Source organism: Lichenostomus cassidix, chromosome 13, assembly GCF_008360975.1.
Source record: "Lichenostomus cassidix isolate B80296 chromosome 13, HeHo_3.0, whole genome shotgun sequence".
Taxonomy (NCBI): Eukaryota; Metazoa; Chordata; class Aves; order Passeriformes; family Meliphagidae; genus Lichenostomus; species Lichenostomus cassidix.
This window is the reverse complement of record NC_139494.1, coordinates 15,196,675-15,218,891: the sequence shown is the minus strand read 5'-3', so window position 1 is coordinate 15,218,891 and position 22,217 is coordinate 15,196,675. Positions and strand designations below refer to the sequence as shown.

At 59.6% G+C, this 22,217-nt stretch overlaps 2 protein-coding genes across 4 annotated transcripts; one reads left to right on the top strand and one right to left on the bottom strand.

Annotated features, from left to right (window-relative positions):
- Positions 1 to 6,417: 6,417 nt before the first annotated feature.
- On the top strand, positions 6,418 to 11,357 carry GPRIN1 (G protein regulated inducer of neurite outgrowth 1). The gene is made up of 3 exons (XM_085073885.1): positions 6,418 to 6,870; positions 7,818 to 7,924; positions 8,127 to 11,357. The coding sequence occupies exons 1-3, from the start codon at positions 6,520 to 6,522 to the stop codon at positions 9,553 to 9,555; spliced, it is 1,887 nt and encodes a 628-aa protein (XP_084930011.1). The 5' UTR covers positions 6,418 to 6,519; the 3' UTR covers positions 9,556 to 11,357.
- Positions 11,358 to 11,594: 237 nt separating this feature from the next.
- CDHR2 (cadherin related family member 2) lies at positions 11,595 to 21,614 on the bottom strand. Of its 3 annotated transcripts, none has more exons than XM_085073882.1 (32): positions 21,475 to 21,614; positions 20,997 to 21,055; positions 20,558 to 20,623; positions 20,329 to 20,468; positions 20,058 to 20,111; positions 19,730 to 19,819; positions 19,031 to 19,120; positions 18,653 to 18,775; positions 18,432 to 18,575; positions 18,233 to 18,308; positions 17,930 to 18,036; positions 17,620 to 17,850; positions 17,377 to 17,532; positions 16,989 to 17,156; positions 16,650 to 16,711; positions 16,316 to 16,556; positions 15,979 to 16,215; positions 15,630 to 15,699; positions 14,928 to 15,542; positions 14,594 to 14,665; positions 14,276 to 14,325; positions 14,010 to 14,161; positions 13,705 to 13,807; positions 13,538 to 13,626; positions 13,264 to 13,338; positions 13,073 to 13,150; positions 12,933 to 12,993; positions 12,701 to 12,825; positions 12,427 to 12,540; positions 12,182 to 12,259; positions 12,018 to 12,078; positions 11,595 to 11,807 (listed from the first exon to the last, which is right to left on the bottom strand). In XM_085073882.1, the coding sequence occupies exons 1-32, from the start codon at positions 21,558 to 21,560 to the stop codon at positions 11,691 to 11,693; spliced, it is 3,990 nt and encodes a 1,329-aa protein (XP_084930008.1). In that variant the 5' UTR covers positions 21,561 to 21,614; the 3' UTR covers positions 11,595 to 11,690. The 3 variants fall into 3 exon arrangements, 2 of the variants coding, with proteins under 2 accessions (XP_084930008.1, XP_084930009.1); XM_085073883.1 differs by having other exon boundaries at positions 11,595 to 11,810; positions 21,475 to 21,534; XR_014854934.1 differs by lacking the exons at positions 11,595 to 11,807; positions 12,018 to 12,078; positions 12,182 to 12,259; ... (1 more) ...; positions 12,701 to 12,825; positions 12,933 to 12,993 and having other exon boundaries at positions 13,113 to 13,150; positions 13,560 to 13,626.
- Positions 21,615 to 22,217: the final 603 nt, after the last annotated feature.

Below are 22,217 nucleotides of genomic sequence, written 5' to 3'. Positions count from 1 at the left end.
GAGGAAGCTGATATTTGTAGCAGTCCCCTGCTTTTCTCACTCTTTTCTGCTGCCCATGATTTTCAGTGCCAACATGGTGACACCCCAGTACCTTCAAGAGCATCATCTCCTCTGCCCTGGGGGAAGATCTGATACAACAATGAAGACTGAGGATGCAGAAGAGCCAGCCAAGGTCACTCCAACGATCCTAGCTCCCTGCCAACAAAGGGAAGGGCTTGGGCTTTCCTTCCCCCAAATTATGTAACCTGCCACCTCCGCCTCATTCTCCATCCCTCTGGCACAGCAGGCAAGATGGTTGTGTGTGGTTATGTATCACCTTCCTAGGCTGCTGTTTGTCCCAGCCTGGCAGTGTTAAGCACAGCCCTCAGAGCTGGGCTGTGTGGGACATGAGGGGCAGCCACCTTCTCTGTGGGTGTTTCAGAGACAGCCATTGACCACCACCCCTTTAAGAACAGGGACTGGGATGGCTGGGCTCAACTCACCTGCTCACAGTCTTATAGTACCTTGGTGTTTATCCTTCTGGAATTGTAAATGGTTCTGTGCCCCCCCACCCCAGATACAGCAGGCTCCAGACTTGTGCAGGTGTTCAGCCCACTTTGCCAAAGCCCTGAGAGTGACATGGACAAGAGATGGTGTGGGGCGTGGGAAGCTGTGGGTACAAACATTTAATCTGACCCTTTGTGCTGGTAATAGCTCCCTCTCAGGAGCTTTTGCTGAAAAGCGCAAATAGATACCTCAGCGTAGCTGTTCTTGGTGAGTGTTTTGGCTGGATAGAGACTAGGACCTGGCAGGACAGAGATCTCCTTGGCTGGTGAGAGAGCAGTGAAAAGCAGAGTCTGCTCGTCTTCCAGCTCATCCTGTCTTTATCACCTCCAGAGCTCCTGGACGTGATGTTCCAAGCACAGCATGCTGTTCAGTTCCTAAGAGCCAATCCCGACAGAAAACAGATCCAGTGAGAAACACTCCCTTGGTGGGCACCACGCAGCATCCTGGCACAATCTGAGCAATCCTGCACCTCACATTGAGGGAGTGAGATTGGCTGCCATGGCATCAGCACAGAGCAGGGCCATGGGGGAGCTCAACTCTCCTTACTGGGACAGAGGATTTTCCACTGTTGGCCCCGAAGCACTTACCAGCTTGGTACAGTTCCTAAAAGCAAGACTGACACTGCAAAACCAGTCCCAAAACACAGCAAAACTATCCACATAATAGTCAAGGCCTTCAGCTGTCTCATTTTATCAGTGAAGCAGAAGGATGTGTGGAAAGAAAAAGGATCAGCAAAGACAGGGCCATTCCTGAGGGCAGCAGCTCAGGGTGCAGCCTTGGTTCAAAGCCTCTTCCCCACTGGAGGGAACTGCTTTGGGAGGAGAGGGCTTGGAGGGATACGCAGAGTGTCAGCTGCAGGCAGGACTTCAGCTGCGTGTTTTCCAGTTTATTCCTCCCTGGCAATGCCTCAGGAATGGGCAGCTGCCGGCGCTGGATGGGGGCTGCAGTGCCTGGCCAAGAGCAGGAGCTCCTGGAGTTACAGCAGGGGGAAGCACCTCACCGCAGTTGGGAGCTGGACCTCGTCTGCAGAGAAGAGAGAGAAGGTCTTTCCTGGAAGGAGAGGGGAAAATGCAGTGCTGACATCTTCAGGATCCTACCGAGCTCTCGGGCTCCAAACTGGTGCTATCAGAGTTTACCCAGTGCCCCGCTGTGTGGGTGTAAATGTCTGCTATCCAGGACATCTCCCACTCCCCAGGACTGACATCATGGGCCAGCATGTCAATCCCAGGCCCTGTGGAGGTAGAAAAATCAGTCACATCTTTTCTTGCAACTCATTTGCTGATCTCCAGCCAAAGCATATTTACAAGTGCGTGATTTCCACAGGCTGGTCATGGTGCTTGTCACACTGAGAAGTCCCCTGACCTATGTGTGGTGCTGTCCATGTCCCAGGGCTACCCCAGCTTCCCTCAGGCGTGAATGGCTTTGGCTTTTATAGGGTCTTTGCCTTGTCCCTTACCAAGAAGGAGTGTAGAGGTCTTTACCTAGTGACTAGCACTCAGAGCATGCTGAGGCAGGAGAAACCTTCACTCCTCCCTGAGCCTGGGCAGGCCAGTGGGAGTACAGGATAATGCCCAGGTGAGACCCCTGCCCAGCAGGAAGACCAGCCTGAGGGTCCCTTTACCCCTAATTCTCAGTGCAGGCAAAGTGTGAAGGACCAGCAGAGCACTGGGGCAGTGACAGGCAGTGATGGTGGCAGCCTGCTCCCCTGACTGCCAGCACATGCTGCTTACAGAGCCAGGACAAAACCACCACCTACAAACTCCTTCTTGGCCTTTTCTACAGTAAAAGGCCCTGTTATTTTCTCGAGCTCACGTTCCTGTGCAAGAACAACAAAACACAATTGTTACTACAGGCCCCTGGATAAATCACTGAGCTGCAGGATGGCATCAGGCAGCTGCCCTGCCCTGCCTGACAGCTCTGGGGAGTTTAGTCACAGCAGCTGGGGACCCTGGAATGAAAAAGAGATGTGTGAACTCCTGCTCCCTTTGCTCACTGCCCTTCTAAGCCCTCGCTGATTTGCCCCTTCCCCCAGCACAGCATCCCCACTCCAGGCTCCCTCAGTGTGTCTACGGTCAGATGCACCGACCCATAAACCAAAGTTCACCCTCCTCTCCCCGCCCCAAGCTGCTTTTCACAGTCGCTGGGTGAGTGTTACTCACTACAAACATCTCCCCCCACTCGTCAGAACACATCGCTGTGATACGCACAGAGAGGGAGGGCTGTGCAAATGGAGCGTGAGTTATGGGCTGTCGGCAGGGAAACGAGGAGTGAACTCACCGAGTGTTTCCTTGGATTGATCCTCACACCCACCATGGCAACACAAAAAGGAACATCTGGAGAAGGCGGGGTAAGGCAGACAGATGTTCTCTGCCAGCTCACCTGCTCCCCAGGGAGAGGAAGTGACTGCGGCAATCATGACCATGTTGGTGAAGCCAGGCAAGGGGCCACTGCTTCCCCACGCCACACACATGGCTCCCTGCTAATGCCATGAAGACTCTGTGGAGCAGAGCCAAAGGCAGGACAGGATATGGACCCTGAGTTTGCCACAAATGCCACCAGCCAGAGCTGAATCCATGACAACCCAGGCACAGCGACTGCATCTGAGGAGCACAATGCTTGACGCTTCCTGATTAACACCAACATTCTGGGCTGCCAGTGGCATATTCTGCAGCAAGACATGCCCTCACACATCTGTGCCCAGAGGAACATCCTGCACTTCCAAAGACCTTCTGATTTTCACAGCACCTAATGAGCTTTTCTGACTCATTGCCCCATCCCATGCTCAAGCCACCGTGTGCTTTATATTCCCCTTGTACTTACCCACTACGGTGCATTTGTGTGCTGTTAATGCAGCCATGGGTTTCACTTCATTGGCATGGATTGAGCTGCTGAAATGACCCCCTGGGAAAGGAGAGAGAAGAAGTGAAGAGTCCCTGCCTCTCTACCACAAAGGCACAGAGGCACTGTAGGAAAGGCTTTCACTCTTCTGAAACAGCAGCATCTGGTTGTGATAGATGATTGCATTGATGATCAGAGGGCAGGAGCACATCTGCTATGGAGATGGGATGGGAGAGTTTTGGGCTGTTCATTCTGGACAAGAAAAGGCTCTGAGAAGACCTTAGAGCCCCTTCCAGTACCTAAGAAGAGCTGGGGAGGGACTTTTTACAAGGGAGTAGAGTGATACGACAATGGGGAATGTTTTTAAGCTGAGGGAGGGTAGATTTAGATTAAATATTAGAAAGAAGTTCTTCCCTGTGAGGGTGGTGAGGCTCTGGCACAGGTTGCCCAGAGAAGCTGTGGCTGCCCCATCCCTGGAAGTGTTCAAGGTCAGATTGGATGGGACTCTGACAAACCTGGTCTAGTGGAAGGTGTCCATGTCCATGGCAGGGGGTTGAAACTAGCTGATCTTTAAGATCCCTTCCAACCCAAACCCTTCACTGATTCTATGATTTTCTATGTTGGTGCTTTCCGAGAACTCTCCCTCATCCTATGCATAGAGATCAAATGTGGGACTGGGTTGTTCCCTGGTGTCACCACCCAGCTCTGGCTGATAGATGCCATGCTTGGGCCCCTCTCAGTGGCACAGAGCAGCTGGCAGAATGGAGCCTCTCTGTTCTCTTGTCCCTGCCTCTGCCCCCAGCTGGTCCTGGGGTCAATCCCTGTCTGCACCCAGGAGTACCCTGGATGATGTTCTCAGCCACCGGGCTGCAGCGTCCTGGATACAGTGTTCTCCCATCCCACAGGGCTGAGGCAGGGCCTGTGTTTTGGGGTACCTGGAACAGAGGGTGCTGGCAGACATCAGATACCCCCCACCCAGCACATCCACACCAAGGCAGCTGGAAAAGCAGTGCTGTTTTTAGGGTGCTTGGTGCTTTTGGATCTCTGGGTAACATCCTTGTCACCCCAAGGCACTTGCAGCTCTGGGCATGCTGAGGGTCTTCCTGCTGGTGACATGACTTGGGGAACAGCGCTGGACACACAGCAGTGGCCAGAGATGGGATCCTGGTGCCCCCGGGCATCCCCTGCCACTGCCATTTGCCAACACCCCACCGCCTCCTCGGCCGACATCTCTGCCCGCCCATACCGTGGTCAGCCGTGCGTGAAGGTGACGTGGCTGTGCGAGGCCGTGGGAAACCCCTCTCCTTCCTGCCGGGCAGTGCCGCAGGGGTCCCATTCCCAACCAGCCCCTGCCCAACCAGCTCTGTCCCTCAGCTCCCCGACCCAACCGGGTACCGGAGAGCTGGACGCTGTGAAGCCAAGCTCGGGCTGAGCCGAGTGCGGGATGCGTGTGCCGCCAGCTCCGGCGTATGCGGGCACGGCGGCTGTGGGGGAGCCCGGTGCGCGTTCACGTGGCGCTGCCCGTGCGGCGTGGGAGGTGGGCCACGGCGCCCAGGGAGGGGGTGCCGTGCTACCTGCGCCAGCACCCCCTCCGCCGAGGGAGAAGGCGCTTTTCAGGCAGCTGCCTGGCTCCTCCCGAGCCGGCAGCGCGGGAGTGCGTTGCCAAGGCGATGGGGACCATCTTACTCATCCTCCTCGCTATTGTTCTCCTGCCAGCCCTGAGGTGCCCGGGCGGGGAGAGGAGGAGGAGGAGGCAGCCAGCCTGGGATGAAGGCTGCCTGCGGGGAGGGGAGGATGCTCCCCATGACACCCCCTCCCCACCCCCCCCCCGGCCAAACCTGGTGGGACGGGGACACGCTGGTGGCAAGATGCCGATGGGGATGGGGAGAGACGCCGCCGGCGGAGCGGAGAGCGGCAGGTGGAAGCAAATGGCAGCAGGATGTGACCCCGCAGCCTCCCGCCTGCGGTAAAGTCCCGGCCAGAGGCCAGGGGGCGTTTGTCCCCTCCTCTGCCAGGATTCGCCACAGTCCATCGTGTCTCTTGGACCCGAAAGGGAGTGTGCAGGGGACTGGGTCTGATCCCAAACGGGCCACCATGGTATGTAACCCCACACCTGTGCCTCACACTGAGTTAGTTGCCCCACGGCTGCAGGCATTCAGTTGGGTCCAGTCCATGCTGCAGGACTGGGACCAGCACGCAGGACCAAGCGTGGGGACGAACACCTCGAGGAGGGGACACACTGATGGGTTCAGGGATACACCCCCCACTCCAGCCTCTCCAGTCATCTATTGGAGTGCCCGTCGATGACATTGGGGTGCCTTGCTCTGCCCCAGCGAGGGAGGGGGGGGCAAGGATTTTTATTTAATTTCCATATCCTGCCTTCCTATTTTTAGCCTTTGGGGTTTTGTTCCAGGCTGGCTGTTTACTGAAAGAAGCATTTCCAACCTCCCTTGTCTCCAAGCAACCAGGTGTGCCAGCTCCCATGGAACCAGCCTTACCCTATAGATCTATAGGGCTGGGGGACCGGTGCTAACGTTAACTCTAGGATGCGGAACCCTGTCTAACCTTAGCACCCCCCTTCCCCCAGCACCCTATAGATCTATAGCTTCTGTCTCCGTGTTGACATCCCTGGGTCAGGGAGGGGACCCTGGTCCCATAGGGTGATAAGGGGTAGCGGGAAGTTTAGGGAGTATGTTGGAGGATTTTTGGGGGGGTTGCAGGGATGCAGGTGAGGCGAGCAGGCCGCCTTCCCCCCCGCAGCGCGAGCGGGAGTGCGTGGGAAGGAGTTAGACAAAGCCTGAGCCCGGGAGCAGAGGCAAGCGCTGCCGGGAGCGAGACGGGGCCGTTCTTCCCTCCCCGTCCTCCCCCACCCTCGGGAGAGGGGTACTCGGGAGCCCATCTCCATCCCACCACGCTGGCACGTTGTCCCGGTCCCTCTGGCTGACTGGGGTGCAGCCCCCTCCCCGGTAATGCCCGGGTGGGAAGCGGCCGTCTCCATCACCAGGTAGGAGGGGGAGTGGGCTCTGTTGGCTGTCACCCCCACGCACGGGACCTACGCTAAGGTTTGGGACCCCCCGACTCTACCGGTCCCGGCCATGTGTCCTGCTGTGCCCGAGTGCAGCGGAGAGTGTCGGGATGCTAGTCCCGGGGGCACGCGGGGTGGTGATGCTTTGGGTACCGGGGGGGCTGTGGGACGATGGGGAGCTCCCAGGGCGGCCCGGTGTGGTGACAGCGATGACACTGGGGGGACGCGGTGTGCCGGGACCCCCCCTACCCACGCGGCAGCCGACTCTCTCTCGCCTCCCCACTGCTGCCGGGGGCGCCGGGGCGGGCGGCAGCCGGGGGGAGCGGCCCGGGGCACGGTACCGCCCCCGCCGCCACCGCCCCACGCATGCTCGCCACCGCTGCCGCCGCCGCGCCGAGCCGAGCCGAGCGGGACGGGACCGGACGGGACGGGACGGGACCGGGCGGGAAGATCCGCCGCAGGTATCGGCGGCCCCGGGGCGCACGTGGCGGGGCCGGGCAGGGCGCTGCCGCCGCCCGCCCCGTACCGACACCCCCGGGGCGGGGGGTGGGCTGCAGCCCCGGGACGGGCGGCGACGGCGGGGGCGGGTCGGCTTCCCCCGGCCGGGGCTGCCGCGAGGGTGGCTTTGTTCGGGGCTCGGCCGGTGAAGCGGGGCCGCGGCGTGCACACGCGTGTCCGTGCGTGCGGGTGTGCCCGTGGCCATGTGCTGGCGTGTGCGTGCCCGTGCGTGTGCACACGCGTGTGTTGGGGCTCACAGCTCCTCCACGGAGCATCAGTACCGGGCACGGCGCCACAGCCCCGCGGGATCGGGATGCTGTCGGGGCAAGTCGGGGTGCGGGGCGGCACGGCCCTCCGGGGATCGGGGTGCTGCGTGGGAACCTACAGACGGGGCGGGGATCATCGCCTCCGGGCCCGGCGCTGCTGGGGGACGTCGGTGACCGCCTGGTCCCCGCTCCTGTGGTCTCCCTTGGGGAGTACTCGCTCGGCTCCAGCTGTGTCCGCCCGGCTCTTCCCTTTTCGGGACCCACGAGTGGCCGTGTCCAGAGGCATGGAGTGCCCCACGCTTGCGAGACGAGTGTGCTCCCAGCTCTGCAGGGACTCCCCGGCATTGGCAGAGCTGGGGGGCTCCTGGAAAGTTTGGGGCTTCTCACCCTGCTTCTGCCCCATGGGGCTGGGAAGGTTTTGGGGACAGTTGGGTGACACTGGACCGTGTTCCTCTTATATGGAAAGGGAAGGGCTTGGGCTGCCCCGTGCTACTTCGCTGCTTTGCACCCCCCTTGGACCCCAGGCCCAGCTTGCTCTCACCCCTCACCACACCCAGTTTCCCACTGACAGGAGGGGGCTGCCGAGCACCCCGTCTCTCAGCCTGGTGCCCAGGACCATTCTCCAGCTACCTCTCTCTCTGCAGGGGTGCCTGCACCGCTGCTGCACTGCTGGTCCGCTGCTCCACCAGCCACAGCAGCGCCTGGATCCCTCTCCCGGTCCTGCTGCGTTGCGAGAAGGCTCGCTTTTACGGTAGGCAGCCGACGCTGTTCCTCCCTCCCCATGTGCCTGGGCACCGTGTGCCGCCAGACAGGCTGTGCCAGGGACAGTGAGTGCTCCAGGTGGCCACTCAACCTGTTGTCATGGGTGGCATGGAGAAAAACAGTCTGCAGCTGAGGTGTACTGGGGGTCTGTGCGCAGCTCACCCCTCACTGCCCCATCCTCTCTCTTGCAGACCTGTGGAAGGACTAGCATGGGAGAAGCCTTCCCTGGGCATGGGCAGCGCTAAGGAGCCCGAGGGGCTGCAGGTGCTGAGCCGCCAGGCCAGGGCTGAGGACACCTGCGAGCCCAGTGCCAGCTCCCCTGGCTGCCCAGTGGCCGGTGAGTGCCTGCCCGGCTCTGGCTGTGCCGCGGGAGCTCGTGCCATGAGGACCTGCTGTGTGCCTGAGCCAGAGTCCCAGGGCACCAAGGCCAGCTCAGTGGCAGAGAAGAAGCTGCCATCACCAGCAGGACCAGCTCCAGGCACACTTCTCCAGGACGCCAGCACAGAGCAGAGTGTGGCAGTAGCAACAGGGAGCTGCGGGGGACCAGGTGGGGCTGCCCCTGCCTGTGGTCCCACGGGGATGGGGGTCCCCAACACCCAGAAGGAGGATGCAGCCCCCACATCCCCCCTGCCCGATCCCTGCCTCCAGGCGACCAGCAAGGTCGTGGGGAACACGGCAGCTCCTGCCAAACATGTGGCATTCGTGGAGCCCACTGCAGGCACCGGGACAACTGAGCTTCCAAGCCAGGAGCAGCCCAAGGACGGCAAAGGGACATCCCTGGGTGCTGTTCCCCAGACAAAGAGCACTGAGGCTCCCAAGCACCCCCAGGAAGGCACAGCAGACCCCCCCAGCACCAGCACTGTGGGGACTGGGGGTCGAAGTGAGGCAGGACCGAGCTCCACCACTCTGGGCCAGGGCAAAGCTGAGGGGAGCTCAGCCCAGGATGTGGGTGCTGGGAGCAGCCAGCAGCCCCAAACAGCCAAGCAGCTCTCTGAATCCTACTCCTCTGAAGTGACCACATCCCAGGACGCTGGGACACAAGACATGGGGACGCAAGTGGACAGCCGTGTGTCTCTGGTGTCGGTGGCCTTAAGCCCCATGAGCCCGCCGTGTGGGGCTGCTGCCTTCACCTTCCCCAAGAGAGACACAGCCTCTGCAGCCCCACGCCTGGAGCCCTGCAAGAAGGATGCGGAGATGCAGGTGTCCATGCCCGTGGAGACCCGCTCAGTGGCCACTGGGCCGATGACACCAGTGGCCAAGTCCCCACAGACCTCGTATCCTGAGGTGCAGGTGAAGGGATCGGTGCCGGAGGTGGTGGAGGAGGAGCCTCCGGAGCCCATCCGGGAGGTGAGCTGGGATGAGAAGGGGATGACGTGGGAGGTGTATGGGGCTTCCATGGAGGTGGAGGTCCTGGGCATGGCCATCCAAAAGCACCTGGAGAAGCAGATTGAGGAACACGGGCGGCAGGTGGTGGTGACCCCGCAGAGCACCCGCACCGGCTCCGTCAAGGGAGGACCCCAAAAAGGCGAGGCCAAGAGGCAGCCCAGTGTCTTTCGGGCTCTGCTGCAGAATGTCCGGCGGCCCCGGTGCTGCTCCCGTGCCGGCCCTGCCATGGAGTGAGTCGCTGCCCATGCTGGCAGGGTGGGGGTGCCTCGGGGCTTCTCAGAGACACTGGGGATAGGTCCCTGCCCTGGCGTCCTGAGACACCCAGTGCCAGTGTGCAGGGCTGCGGTGGTGATGGAGCATTGCACACTGGGACAAGGTGTCTCCTTTGCTGGGCTCCTCCCTGTCAGCTTGGGGTTCCCCCATGAGTGTAGCCCCATGGAGGTGCCCTGGGACGTGAGGCTGGTGCCCTGTCTCTGTGCTTGGTGGCTTTTTTCAGCACGAGGAAGCACGTGGCTCCTTCCAGATGGAGGCAGCTGCTCCTGTGTGTCTCCTGCCCGTGGCACAGGTCTGAAGATGGCTCAGGGTGGGTGGGTGCTGCTGGCTGCCCTGAGCTTTGGCACCCCAACCATCACTTCCTATGCTGGAGAGACACTGGTGCAGTGCCCTGCCATTGCTTTGCCTGCCCAGGGCTAGGCCACACTCCAGTAAGCAAGTGGTCGTGCATGCATGGGTCCCTATGGCTGCCCATGGTAGGCACCTGTCCCCCAACAGACCTGTCCTCTCTGCCCCACTGCCGTGTTGTGGGTGCCCTGGAGCTGCGGGGATGTGGCCACACAGGGCACCAGGACAGATCTCAAATGGGAGAGACTGGGGCCAACCACATGTGTGATGGAGAGCTGCTCATCCCTGTCACCATGGCTGGAGGTGCTTGGGGAGTCTGTCCCCACAGCCCCCAGCTCGACCTGCCTGGAAGCAGCACATCCTCGCCACGGCTGGTGATGGGCATGAAGCCTGCCCTGCTTCCAGGCCTGTCCAGCTGCCCCAGTGGTGCTGGAAAGGCCACATGTGCTGGGGACATGGGCACGTGTCCTGCTGGCCCCACTGGCTGCTCTTCTCCGACGGCAGCAGGGGATGCGACGACTGCAAAACGCTGCCACTTTTTACAGCTGGGGTTTTACAGGGTGGGGGGGAGGGGAGCTTTTATTGAACTGTGTTTGCATTTTTGGAGCTTTTTAAGAGACACTTTCAGCCATGTGCGTCCTGCCTGGAGCCACCTCCTCTGTGGTGGCCTGTGGGGCTGAGACCATCTTTTCAAACACTGTTCCTATATTGCCTGTGCTCTGCTAGGCTGAAGAGCATCAGGAGTGAAGGGTCAGTCTGCAGGGGGGTGAACATCCCTGTGGTTGGACCAACGTCCCTGTGGCTGGCAGCACCTCAATGTCCTGCCAAGATGTGGATCTTGGCCCTCCCAGCCTGGCCCCATACAGAGGACCAGCCCACAGTGCCACAGAAAGTTGGGCCCAGATGCTGTGACTGGCATCTGATGGGCAGGAGGCTGCAAACAAGGCGTGCTTGGGAAGCTGCACCATTCCCTCTGGGCAGAAGTGCTGGAGGGCTCAAGGTGCCAGAGCCACCACTGCAGCCGTTTTCCCTCATTAAGGGTAAAGTCTTGCCCACCTAAACCCGCACTGTACATCCTGGGCTTGTTTTGTCCCTGTGGGGCTGCAAAGGGCTTGCTGAAGTGCCAACTGGCAGCCAGGGCCGTGGCAAGTGCCCACTCTGTGCCGTGGCACTCGCCGGGACCTGCCTCTGCTCAGTGCCTTGGGCTGTGGGAGCAGTGCCACGGCCATGCCAGGAAGACCAGGAGCCCTGGGGCATCCCCCTGCCACTCTGCCCCAGGCTGTGCTCACCTCCAGCCCTGCACTGCCAAGCTGTGGCACACCAGCGCTGCAGCTTCATCACCTATTTTCTTCTTTTTTTCCTCTTTGTTTCTTTTGGCGGGGGCGGGGGGAGGAAGGGGCGGGAGGACCAATCTGTCAATGTGGATGTTGGGTAATAAAACCTTGCACAAACCTCTGCGCGGGGCTGCCTGCACCTCCATTCCCCAGGCTGAGAGGGTCCTGGGGACAAGAAGCCGGGCTGAGTCCCACAGTGGCACTCACCTCCCCTCTGGCACCAGCTGGCTCAAAACCAGCACTTCATGCTGGGAGAGATGACTCCAAGCTGACTGAGCCCCCTGGGCAGATGGGCTAATGGCCACAGGACACCATAACCCCCGTGGAACAGTTTTATTGCCAGACACTGAACACATCACCACCAAGGCAGCTGCCTGAGTCCTGCTCCGGCCCCACTGCACCCTGTGAGCCTGCTCACAAGTCCGTGGTGGTGAAGGTGGTGTTGAGATACGCTGTTTTGGTGGGCTCCTTCAGGTTTAGGGCAGCCACCAGCACCTCCTTGTCATCGGGGTCTGTCGGTCTCACTTTGACCTGCTACAGGGGGAGAGCATGGTCAGAAGGGATGGGGACAGAGATGGAGGGCCAGGACACCTGTCCTTCCCAGGAGCTGAGGGCTCTTGAAGGGTGCAGAGGAAGGGATACAAGGGGTCCATGAGCCCCTGGGGACCACAGCAGAGAGGATGCAGGGTGCTCTGCCAGGACTCCCAGCTGCCGAGCACTGGCAGCTCTTTGCACACTTACCTCAACCTCAAAGTTGTCATCTGCTGGTGCATTTACTGTATTTTCATCCAGGGAATTCATGCTGTGGAGAGTGGAGGGTGGGAGGTAGAAGAGGACCCAGGCACTGGAGAAGTGAGGTATAGGGTGACAGCCTGTGGCCTTTGGGAGCTGCCCACAGAGCTCACCTGGTCACAGAGATGGAGTCCTCATGGAAGCCCAGGTCATGGGAGGGATCAAGTGGGCGGTTCAGCATGGGGTTGGCCCTGGTCAAGGATGAGTGGCAGGTAAGTGCTGTCCTGTGGGGCTGTGGGGTCAGCCCAGGCCAGCTGTGTCCCCCAGGCAGGAGGGGTGTGACATTGAGCCCTGCAGCCCCTGGATGTGGGGACATGCCTGGTCTCTCTCCACCTGCTGCAGGGAGCCCCCCACTCACCCCTCAGCATTGTACTGGTTGGTCCCAGGAATGCCAGCTCCCTGCTGTGCTGTGGCAGGGTTGAACGTTGTGGCCACCTTCAGAGCCTTCATTGCACTCAGCTTCCTCTTGTAGCTGCAAAGCCCAGGGATGGGGTGGGTGAGAGGGGCAGGGGGAAGCTGGGCTGTGGGATGGGGTGGGCAGGAGTGGGATGGAGGGTAGGGTTGGGTCTGGGGGTGCTGGTGAGAATGGGGGCAGCGGGGGGAGGTAGGAGAGGGTGCAGGCAGTATGGTACCTCTTGGTGGTGAGTACCAAAACCAGGGTCATGACGAGTATGAAGAGGAGCAAGAATGCTGCCAATCCTGCAATGATGCCAATCAGCTCCATCTCCTTGGTGGGCTTTGTCACCTCCCCGGGGCCCTGGCACAGAGCAGGGGTGAGGGCACAGTCTCAACCAGCGGAACCCCCCAGCCAGCCCCGCCTGGGGTTGTTTCCCTCTCCCTGTGCCCTTGCCCAGCCACACTCACAATGACAGCCAGGCCCAGTTTCACCAGCTCAGCCAAGCCCAGTGGGTCAGACTGTATGAGTCTGCCAAGGAAAGCAGAGGTGTGAGCAGCTGGGCTGGTTCCAGCACGTGGCAGTGCCCATGCACAGCCCCAGCACTCACATGCTCAGGTCATTGACGTCCAGGGCAGTGCCATTGCTGTAGACGAAGTAGGCCTCCATCACTGACTTGGCAACCACCCTGCAGAATCAGAGAGATGGGGAGAGTGTGGTGCTGGGGTGCAGGGCATGGTATCCTGCCCTGGGTGACACTCCTGATGCCACCACCATGTCCCCTTCCCCACCACTACTCACCGGGTGTCACGGGTGTCCTCCATTCTCCGAATGGCCACCACGTAGACTGCTGCCTTGGTCACGGTGGTCAGGGCCCTGGGAAAAAGAGAGATGGGGGAAGCTGGGCTGGACATCCTGCTGTTCTGCTCTCAGGCACAGGAAGCAGATGGATCCCCTGAAGGCCCCCCCCTCTGGTGAGGACCTGCCTGACCCACCCCCTTCACAGTCCAGGAAGCTGAGAGACACAGCTGGTGGGTCCAGCCTGGACCCCCTGCCCCAGCCCAGCACCCCTTACAATTTAATATTTTCGGAGTTACTCTGGACTTCTTCCACTGTTGACACGAACTGAAGCCGAACTCGATAGCTCTGATCCACCGTGAAGATCTGCATGTGGGGAACAGGGGTGAGTGGGGCTGGGCCAGGAGCAGGGTGTCCTGGGGTGGCATTGGGGGTGACACTTACATTCAGCACAGTTTGTACTCTGTGCACCGGTTCCTCGCCATCCCGAGCCTCCACTGTTACCTTGTACTGTCCCTTCAGTGATTCATCAAGGTTGCTGGCCACCCTGCAAGGACAGGGACATCAGCGATCCCACTGGGGTGCACAGGATGCCCCCAGATGGCACTGCCATCCCTCAAGCTCCATCCTGCCTCCATGTCCAGGCAGGACTCCTGAAAGGCTTTGTCCACTTTCCAGCCCCTGCTGGCCCTGCAGCAGGCAGGAGCTGAGCTGCATCCCCCCACCCTGGTCCAGACCCATGGCCTCACTGGATACTCCCGACGTAGGTGTTCTTGTCGAGCGTTGTCAACACCTTGAAGAGGTTCTCGAAGGGCCGACTGACCCCGTTGTCCTCCACAAGCACCACACTGACAATGGAGAAGGTGATGGTTCCCCCCAGCCCCGAGTCAGCATCTGTGGCCTGTAGGGACAGAGCGTGGCAGGAGCACAGGTAGGAATGGCCCTAGCCTGCCCATAGTGGGGACAGGTGAACAAGGCTCCACGGACTGACAGATACAGGCAGGCAGCTCCTCACCTTCACAGTAGCCACTTGCAGGTCCACAGGAGAGACTTCAGGGACAACCACTGCCAGGGACAGACAGACGGATGGTGCTGGTGAGCACCCAGATTTTCTGCAGACCCCATGCCCACACAGCTCTGGGATTCCAAGCACCCTCCCACCGGCCTTGGCCCCACAGCCTTCATGGAAAGCACTGAGTAACCCAAGCCTGGCCCCTGCACCGCTCACAGCCCTGTCCAGGGCTTGGGGAAGATCCTTGCTGCTGGTGAGTGTGGCAGAGCATGGGTGGGTGCAGCAAGGAGCCCACAGGATGTGCCAACCCCAGCTGCTCACCAAAGGTCTCTGAGACGGCCTGGAAGACTGGCTGGTTGTCATTCACATCAACAATGATGATCCTCAGGGTTTCTGCAAATGTCCCAAAAGCAGAGACCTGATCACCAACAGGGCAGCCCTACAGCACCATCCTCTGCTTCCTGCTGGAGCCCTGTCCTCCCAGCAGGCTCAGGTTCCTGCGGCAGGGACCAAAAGAGCTGACATCCTCCCTCCATAGCCAAACCACCCAGCTCCTGCCCTGCTGCCCACAGCTTCTCATTGGAGATGGGAGAGGCAAGTCCCAGCACCTGCCATGCCAAGTGGTGGTGGAAGAAGCAGGCAGTGGGAGCCATACCGTTCTGGCTGTAGCGGTTGCCCTTCTCAGTGTAGAGGTCCTCAGCCCGCAGTGTGAGCAGGACCCTGTCACACACCTCGTAGTCGATGTCTGAGCTGTTCACCAGCACCGAGCCATCGGGTGCCAGCACGAACCAGTCCCAGCACACATCCTTAGCACTGCTGTCTCCCTTGAAGCAGGTGACTGCCAGCTCCTCGAAGATCAGTGAATGGTTGGTGTCAGGATCAAAGGCTTTCAGCGTGTGGATCAGACCCTGCTGTGTCCCATTCTCAGCCACGGACACATCCTGCAGTGAGTCTGGCAGGATGGTGGGGGGCTCATCATTGACATCTAGGATGTGGACCACCACTGGGACGTTGGCTTTGTCCCCTGCATTGTCTGCGGCCGTGTTCTCTGCCAGCACTGTCAAGTTGAAGAACTTCTCCTGCAGGGTGTCGTAGTCCAGGGACATGTCAGGGTCTACAAACAGCTGCCCGCTGTAGTTCCCTGGCCCCAGGCGGGATGAGCGGATCAAGAAGTTGCTGGAGCCACTGATCCTTTCAAGTCGGAATGAAATGCGGGAATTGATCTCTGTCCGGTCGGCATCTGTGGCATTCACCTCGCCCACCAAGGACCCTGCAGGTGGAGACAGACACTCAATGGGCAGTGGGCACTGACTCAGGGAGGCTGCTGGTCCCACAAGCCCAGCCATGCAACTTCTACCTGGAGAGTCTTCAAAGACTGAGAACTCATAAGACTGGTTGAGGAACATGGGAATGTTGTCATTCAGGTCCTGCAGGAGACAAAGCCCATGGCTGTAGCCCTTCCAGGAAACAGGATTCCACACAACCAGCTAGGGACAGGAGTGTGGGCACCTGCCTGCCCACAGGCAGGATCCACACAAGCCCTCTCCTGCCTCCCTGCATCAACAATTCACTCTGCCCCCACAGAAAGCCTGGAGACACAGCACCTGTGCCATAGCCAGGGATTCCACATCCCCGCCCTGCCCATCCATCCCAGTTCCCAAGCCCCAGCCTGCCCCAGCATGTCCCTGCTTGTGCCCAAGGCTCACCCCCACAGTGATGGTGACGTTCACCATGGCGCTCAGCTGTGGCTCGCCGTAGTCATACGCCATCACTGTCACCACCATCTGTCCACGCTCATCTTCCAAGGCCTCACGGTCCAGCGGCTCCTTGCTGTGCATCTCACCTGTGTCTACATTGATGGTAAAGTTGTTGCTGAACAGTCCTGGCAAGATCTTGAAGCCCAATTTGCTGTTGAGGCTGCCAGGCTCGTCATTGTCGATGGCCTGAAAAGGTCAGTGTTTGGAATGGGGCTGTTGGGCACCTTGGGGACAGTCCCTCCTCTCGGACAGCCCTGCCAACCCCTCCACCTCTGTTGGTACACACCTGGATCTGTGTACTAACGTTCTGCCCCTCATCCACTGAGATGAAATAGGATCCAATGATCATGGGCACCTCATCATTGGCATCCAGCACGGTGATCTCCAGCACTGTAGTGCCCACCAGGTTGCCCCCATCCTTGGCCTGGAGGTTGGCATAGTAGATGGAGCGAGTCTCCCGGTCCAGCAAGCTCCCGTTGTATACCAACAGTGCCCCGGTTGTGTCGTTCACCGTGAAGATTTGACGGCTGTGGCACACACAGAGCCATCACTGGGGTTCAGGCCTAGAGCCCCCTCTCCAGGAGGATGCCCTGGTCATGGCTGGCTCTGCCCTTACGTACATGCTCTCCGGGAGCAGCTGGTAGGTGATCTGGCCCAGGACACCGCTGTCTGGATCATAGGCCTAAAAGACAGAAGGAAGTGTCTGGTCAATCTGTTTCAGCCCCCAGAGCAGTGATGAGTCTGGGGCAATGCCTACTATTTTTGGGGCAGTGAGCACCCCAAAAATGTCACCCTGATAGGTAAGGGGTCCCACCCCTGTGTGCCTACTGGCCCTAACTCTTTTCTGTATACATGAAGAGATCAGTGCCCTCAGCAGAAGCTGTACTACAAGTGCCAGGTGTACCCAATGTCCTGCTTGGGGGATATAAGCTGTGCTTTCTCCCTGCCCAGTGCCTGACCGTGATGTTTGGGGAGATGATGGTGCCATTAGGGCTGTTCTCTGTCACATTTAGGCTGTAGGTGCTCTGGGGGAACTCAGGGGTGTGGTCGTTGCTGTCGATGAGGTCGATGGTCACGGTGGCTGTGGAGCAGCAGTCTGTGGGGTTCCCCGTGTCATTAGCAATGATCTGCAGGATTGAGAAGGGACTGTGTGTCACATGGGTCCCCAAACATTAGAGAGAGACACTCCAGCCCAACTCCCCTGCACCAAACAAGCTGTCAGGGCAGAGGCCTGTTGTGCTTTGGCTTCTGAACCCTGCAAGAAAAGGGCTGTGTCCCTGCTGTGCCCCAATACATGCAGGGAGCAGGAACTGCCCCCACAGGGCAGGCCAGCCCTACAAGTCCCACCTGCACCGCCATGACATGGCTTATCTCGTAGTCCACTAAGAATGAGTTTTGCACCAGGATTTGGACTTCTCCTGTGCCCACAATTGTTGTGGGGAATACAGTGAAGGCAGCAGCATCTGGACCCTGCAGGCTCAGCACAAAACTGCTGTTGATGCCCTGCCAGGGAGTGACAAGAGCGAGGGTGAGTGGTGCAGCCAGAACAGACACCTGCCCCACAGCTCAGCCCCATGGACAGGCTCCTACCTTATCTGGGTCGTGGGCAATGATGCTGAGGTTGGACACGGGCAGTCTGGTGGAGGAGTGTTCTATGATGCTGCCCGTGAAGTTGTTCTGGGCACTGGCAGAGAAGTTGCAGTCGGAGAGGGAGCAGTTGTAGAACTGTGGCTTGTTGTCATTGACATCAGTCACCACGACTGTCACCAAGGTGCTGGTCTCAGCTATCTTGCCATAGATATTCAGGTTCTTCTCACGTGCCTGGGCAGGAGGAGAAAGCAGGTTGGAGGGGCCCAGGGAGAGGGAGAGGATGGGGTTCCCCTTGCTGCCTCCTACTCACTGTGACTTCCAGTAGCACTTCCTCGCTTGGCAGCTGCTCACGGTCCAGGGGCTCACTCACAGTGATGGTGCCCGTTGTGACATTGATAACAAAGGGAACACTGGCATCTAGGACAAGGTGACAGCAAGAACCAGAGGCAGCCATTGGGAAAGGCAGGCCTGGTCCTCTCTCTGCCAAAAGGTCAGGCTGGCAGAGACTGGGTGCCCAGAATTGGTTTCCAGGGTCCCTCTTGTTGCCTTACCACTCCTCCTGCTCATCCCACCTTGCCATCCCCTGCCTGTCCCATCCTGCCCCATCACTCACTTGAGATGTAGTAGGAGATTTCATCATTCACCCCTGTGTCTTGATCTATGGCAGCGACATTCAGCACAATGGTGCCCTGCAGGGACATGGCCATCAGGCCAGGGCCTATGACATTTCCAGCCCAGACACTTCAGGGTGTCAGAGACCCCAGGGAGGGCCAGGGGCAGGAACATGACACTGGGGTGGGTAGGCTCCTGACCAGGTCACAGTTCTCAGGCACAGAGCCAGAGTAGGGCTCCTTGAGGAACCGTGGGTCCAGGTTGGGCACGTCCACAATGGCCACAGGCAGGTAGGTAAAGCTCTTCTGGATGACCTCTTTGCCATGCAGCAATCCCCCACCGTCCTGAGAAGCAGAGCACCTGTCAGTCCCACAGCCCCCTTACCCGGCAGCCCTGCATCTGCAGCCCAGCTCATTCCCACCTTGGCAAGGATCTTGATCTGGTAAAATGTGTTCTTGGCATAGTCCAGTGAACCATTGAGCACCACGCTCCCATTGGGCAGGATGTAGAAAAGATGGAAATTTGTCACGTTGTCTGGGATCACCTGAGCAGGGGACATCACCCTATGTCACCAAGACAGGGAGCCAGGCTTGGCCCACGGGCCATGGGGAGCCCCTGCCACCTGACTCATCCATCACCTTGTACCCATTGCCCAGTGGGTCCTCACCCAACACCTCCCTGCTCCCTCAGAGGCATGGGGCTTTCCCAGCCATGTCCCTCAGCACCTCAGTCCCAAAGGGGTGGCCCAGGGATGAAGTTTGGGTATGGTATGGCCCACTCCACAATGCTCTGTGCTCACCTCCTCGATGCCATAGCTGACTTTGGAGGCGTTCCCAGTGTCGCTGTCGTTGGCAAACACGGTGTAGATGATGCTGTGCAGTGTTGTGTTCTGGGCACACAGCGGGGTGGTGATGGAAGAGCAGGGAGGTTATGCTAGGCCTGGACCCTGCCAGCCCTGCCCTGGTATGCTCTGGCCCTGCAGGGCTGCAGGCACTGCCCAGTGCCATGGGACATAACAGGGAAGAGCTGCTGCCCCTGCTCAGACATGGCAGAGGCTGAATCCCCTCACTACCCTCCCTGGGGTTCCTTGGGAGCAGGGGCTGCACCCCAGCCCTGGAGTTGTCAGATGGGAGTTGGACTCAGCCCCACACCCCATCTACACCTTGATCCAGTGTCACGCTGTCCTGGGCTGAAAGGCAGCTTGGGCACGCCCTGAACAGAAACTCATTGCAAGGGCAGAGTCCCAGACACATTCCAGTGTGTCAGAGTGACACACAGACTCCCACCGGGAATTGCCCTGGCACTGAGTGCTCCCAGGTGCTGGCTGCACCATCGATGACCCCACGCCCAGGCACACCGTTACCACACACCCAGGTATGGGGTCACACGGTTCCCAGCCCATTGTTGTCCCACTGCTGGCACACCCATGCCATAGAAGCCAGCCAGTACCCCTGCCCTGCTGCCCATCCCTCCCTGCTGGGAGGTCCCAGGAAGGTACCTCGGTGATGGAGGCATTATATGGCAGGTTCTGGAAGACCGGGGCGTTGTCATTACGGTCCTCCACGATGATGGTAATTTTTTGGGAGACCTACCAAAACATGACCATCTTGTGTCTCTTGTGTCAGAGAGGGCACAAGATGGGAGTGGGAAATGGCGGCCAGCAGAACTGGGTGCAGTTCTGGCACCCCATGCCCACCCTGGCTCTGAGGCCAGCCAGCATCACCCACCCACTTCCAGTTGCCTTCCCACTGAGCAACTGCTCATGGCCCCACTGGGTCCCGACTCCCTTCCCACTGTAGCCACCCAGCCCTTGCCTCAGCACTCACCTCATTATTTACACCATCAGACACTCTGGCAGTGATGGTGAGCCTGGCCTGGAGCTGAGGGGACACAAGGAAGGACTGGGTCAAGACCAAGGTAGAGCTCAATCCTTGGATAGCTGAGCCCCAGCTTCTGTGTAGGAGGCTCCTCCCAGACAACTCTCCCTTGAGGAGCTGGGTTTTGGGGCTGGGGAGTGACCCACAGGCTCTGCCCTCCATCTCCATCACTCCAGACACCCACTTAGGCAGGGACATCTGCCCACATCTCTGCTCACACCTCACGGTCCAGGGAGTTCCTCAGTGTCACGTTGCCTGATTTGGAGTAGACATAGAAGTAGAAGGCATCTGTCCCTTCGATTTTGTAGGTGAGGGGGTCGTTGTCTAGGTCATAAGCCTTCAGCTGGAACGCAAACTGGTCTGTGGGCACAGGAAGTGTCAGTCCCCGCCTGACAACCCCCAGTCACTCCTCTGACACCACAGGCCCTTCTCAAGACCACCCTACTCACCCAGCTCCAGGTCCTCAGGCACGTAGAAGAGGGTCTCAGTGAAGATGGGGACTGTGTTGCCTGAAACTACAGGGAAGAGGAGCTGAGCACCATCTCTGTGCTGGGCTCTGCTGGCAGACCCACGTCTGGCAGCACCTCCCCAGCTCCAGCCCCAGCTCCCAGCCGTGCTTTGGGTCTCCATGGGAGTCAAGGGAAACCCCTAGTCCTCATGTCCTTGTGCTCATCCCACACCCCCAGATCATGCTTCTCTTCCAGTTCCAGCTCGCATGCTGGATGCTCTTTCCACTGTCCAGCCTTGCCCTGTCCTGGCTCTCCAGCAGGGTGGGTAGCTGTTTTGGGGTCACAGCTTCCCCCAGGGAATTAAGAAAGAGCGTTGGGGGTTGAAAGCACCTCCAACACCTCCCACCCACCAATGCCAGATACCAAGAAGACTCCTTACCTGTTGCCAGGAGGAAGGGGAGCAGCACCAATGAGTTCCATGCCATCCTGCCAGGATGCCTGTGGGCACACACCGGGGAACAAGCGCCTGAGAGGCTGAGGGCTGTGCCCCAAATCCCTCCTGGGGAGCAGCCACTGGGGCAGGAGGAGTGCTGGTGGGGACAGTCCCCTCTGCTGAGCTGGGCTGGTAAGCAAATTCCAGGCTCTATGCCGCAACCCAGGGCATTAACCTCCAGGTAGAGGCCGTGCTTGGGGACCCCAGGAGCCTGTCCTGGGCATGGCTGGAGGCTCCTTTTTTCGTGCCCAACAGGGCCTTCCCAGGCAGTGCTTGGAGTCCAAGAGCAATCCATGGCACCACCAGGGTGTCTCCCTCCCTGTGCCAGGGCCTGTGGGCAGCCCCACGGCTGACAGACACCCCACCTCCCCCTGCATGGAGCAAGGTGCCCGTGAGGGCTGGGAAAGGGGCTGACATCCCTTACCTGTGTCCCTGGGGATACTGCCTCTGCACTCGCATCTTGACACTGCCAGACCTTTGCCTCCTGCAGTCAACACATTCATCAATCATTAACTGCAATTAAGGGGTGAGAAATCCGTCTCCCGTCTCCCTTATTCCTTGTGCTCATCCCGCAGCTCCCACCTAGCTCATTTTCAGGCTCACTCCCCAAAACCAGGTCCTCAGGTCTCCCTACTGGGTGCCAGCCCTCAGGATTCAGCCACCCCAACCTGCCCCCATGGGACCCCGGCTCCCAGAAGGGGTGCAGAGCCAGCGGGGTTGCAGAAAGATCCCAAACCACCCCAGGAGATGAAAGAGGGGTTAGGGAAATGCCATGCATCCCCTGGGCTGGGGACACTGGGGTCCCACCAGGACAGGGGGTGGGCACCAACCTTGTGGTGTGGCCACTGGGGCGGGTGCCTGGGGCCCTCTGCACCCCCTGCCACCCACTCCCCTCCCCAGGGGCTTGGCCCAGCCTCCCTGACCTACTTCAGACCTGCTGGGGACAAGGGAGGATTGTCCAGCTCTGCTCAGGCAGAAAAGGGCTGGGAGGTGGAGGTGGGGGGGGGGGCATGGCCAGCCTGTTGGACCCCTACATCCATTGTCCTATTCTCTGGGGAGCCCACAGGGCCTGGATAGTGGTGAAACTCTGGGGTTTCCCCAGACACTTGGCCTGCTCTGAGGTTCTCATCTCACCCCACACCTGGGTCAGAGAACCCCCAGAGAAGG

What these genes read in the sequence shown, in the direction of transcription:
- GPRIN1 (XM_085073885.1), top strand. Translation starts at nt 6,520, where the DNA reads ATGCTAGTCCCGGGGGCACGCGGGGTGGTGATGCTTTGGGTACCGGGG. An exon ending in GGCGGGAAGATCCGCCGCAG is followed by an intron (nt 6,871 to 7,817) that starts GTATCGGCGGCC and finishes CTCTCTCTGCAG; the next exon opens with GGGTGCCTGCACCGCTGCTG. An exon ending in CGAGAAGGCTCGCTTTTACG is followed by an intron (nt 7,925 to 8,126) that starts GTAGGCAGCCGA and finishes TCTCTCTTGCAG; the next exon opens with ACCTGTGGAAGGACTAGCAT.
- CDHR2 (XM_085073882.1), bottom strand. Translation starts at nt 21,560, where the DNA reads ATGATTGATGAATGTGTTGACTGCAGGAGGCAAAGGTCTGGCAGTGTC. An exon ending in AAGTGCTACTGGAAGTCACA is followed by an intron (nt 17,851 to 17,929) that starts GTGAGTAGGAGG and finishes CCTCCTGCCCAG; the next exon opens with GCACGTGAGAAGAACCTGAA. An exon ending in AACTGGGCCTGGCTGTCATT is followed by an intron (nt 12,826 to 12,932) that starts GTGAGTGTGGCT and finishes GCTCTGTGCCAG; the next exon opens with GGCCCCGGGGAGGTGACAAA.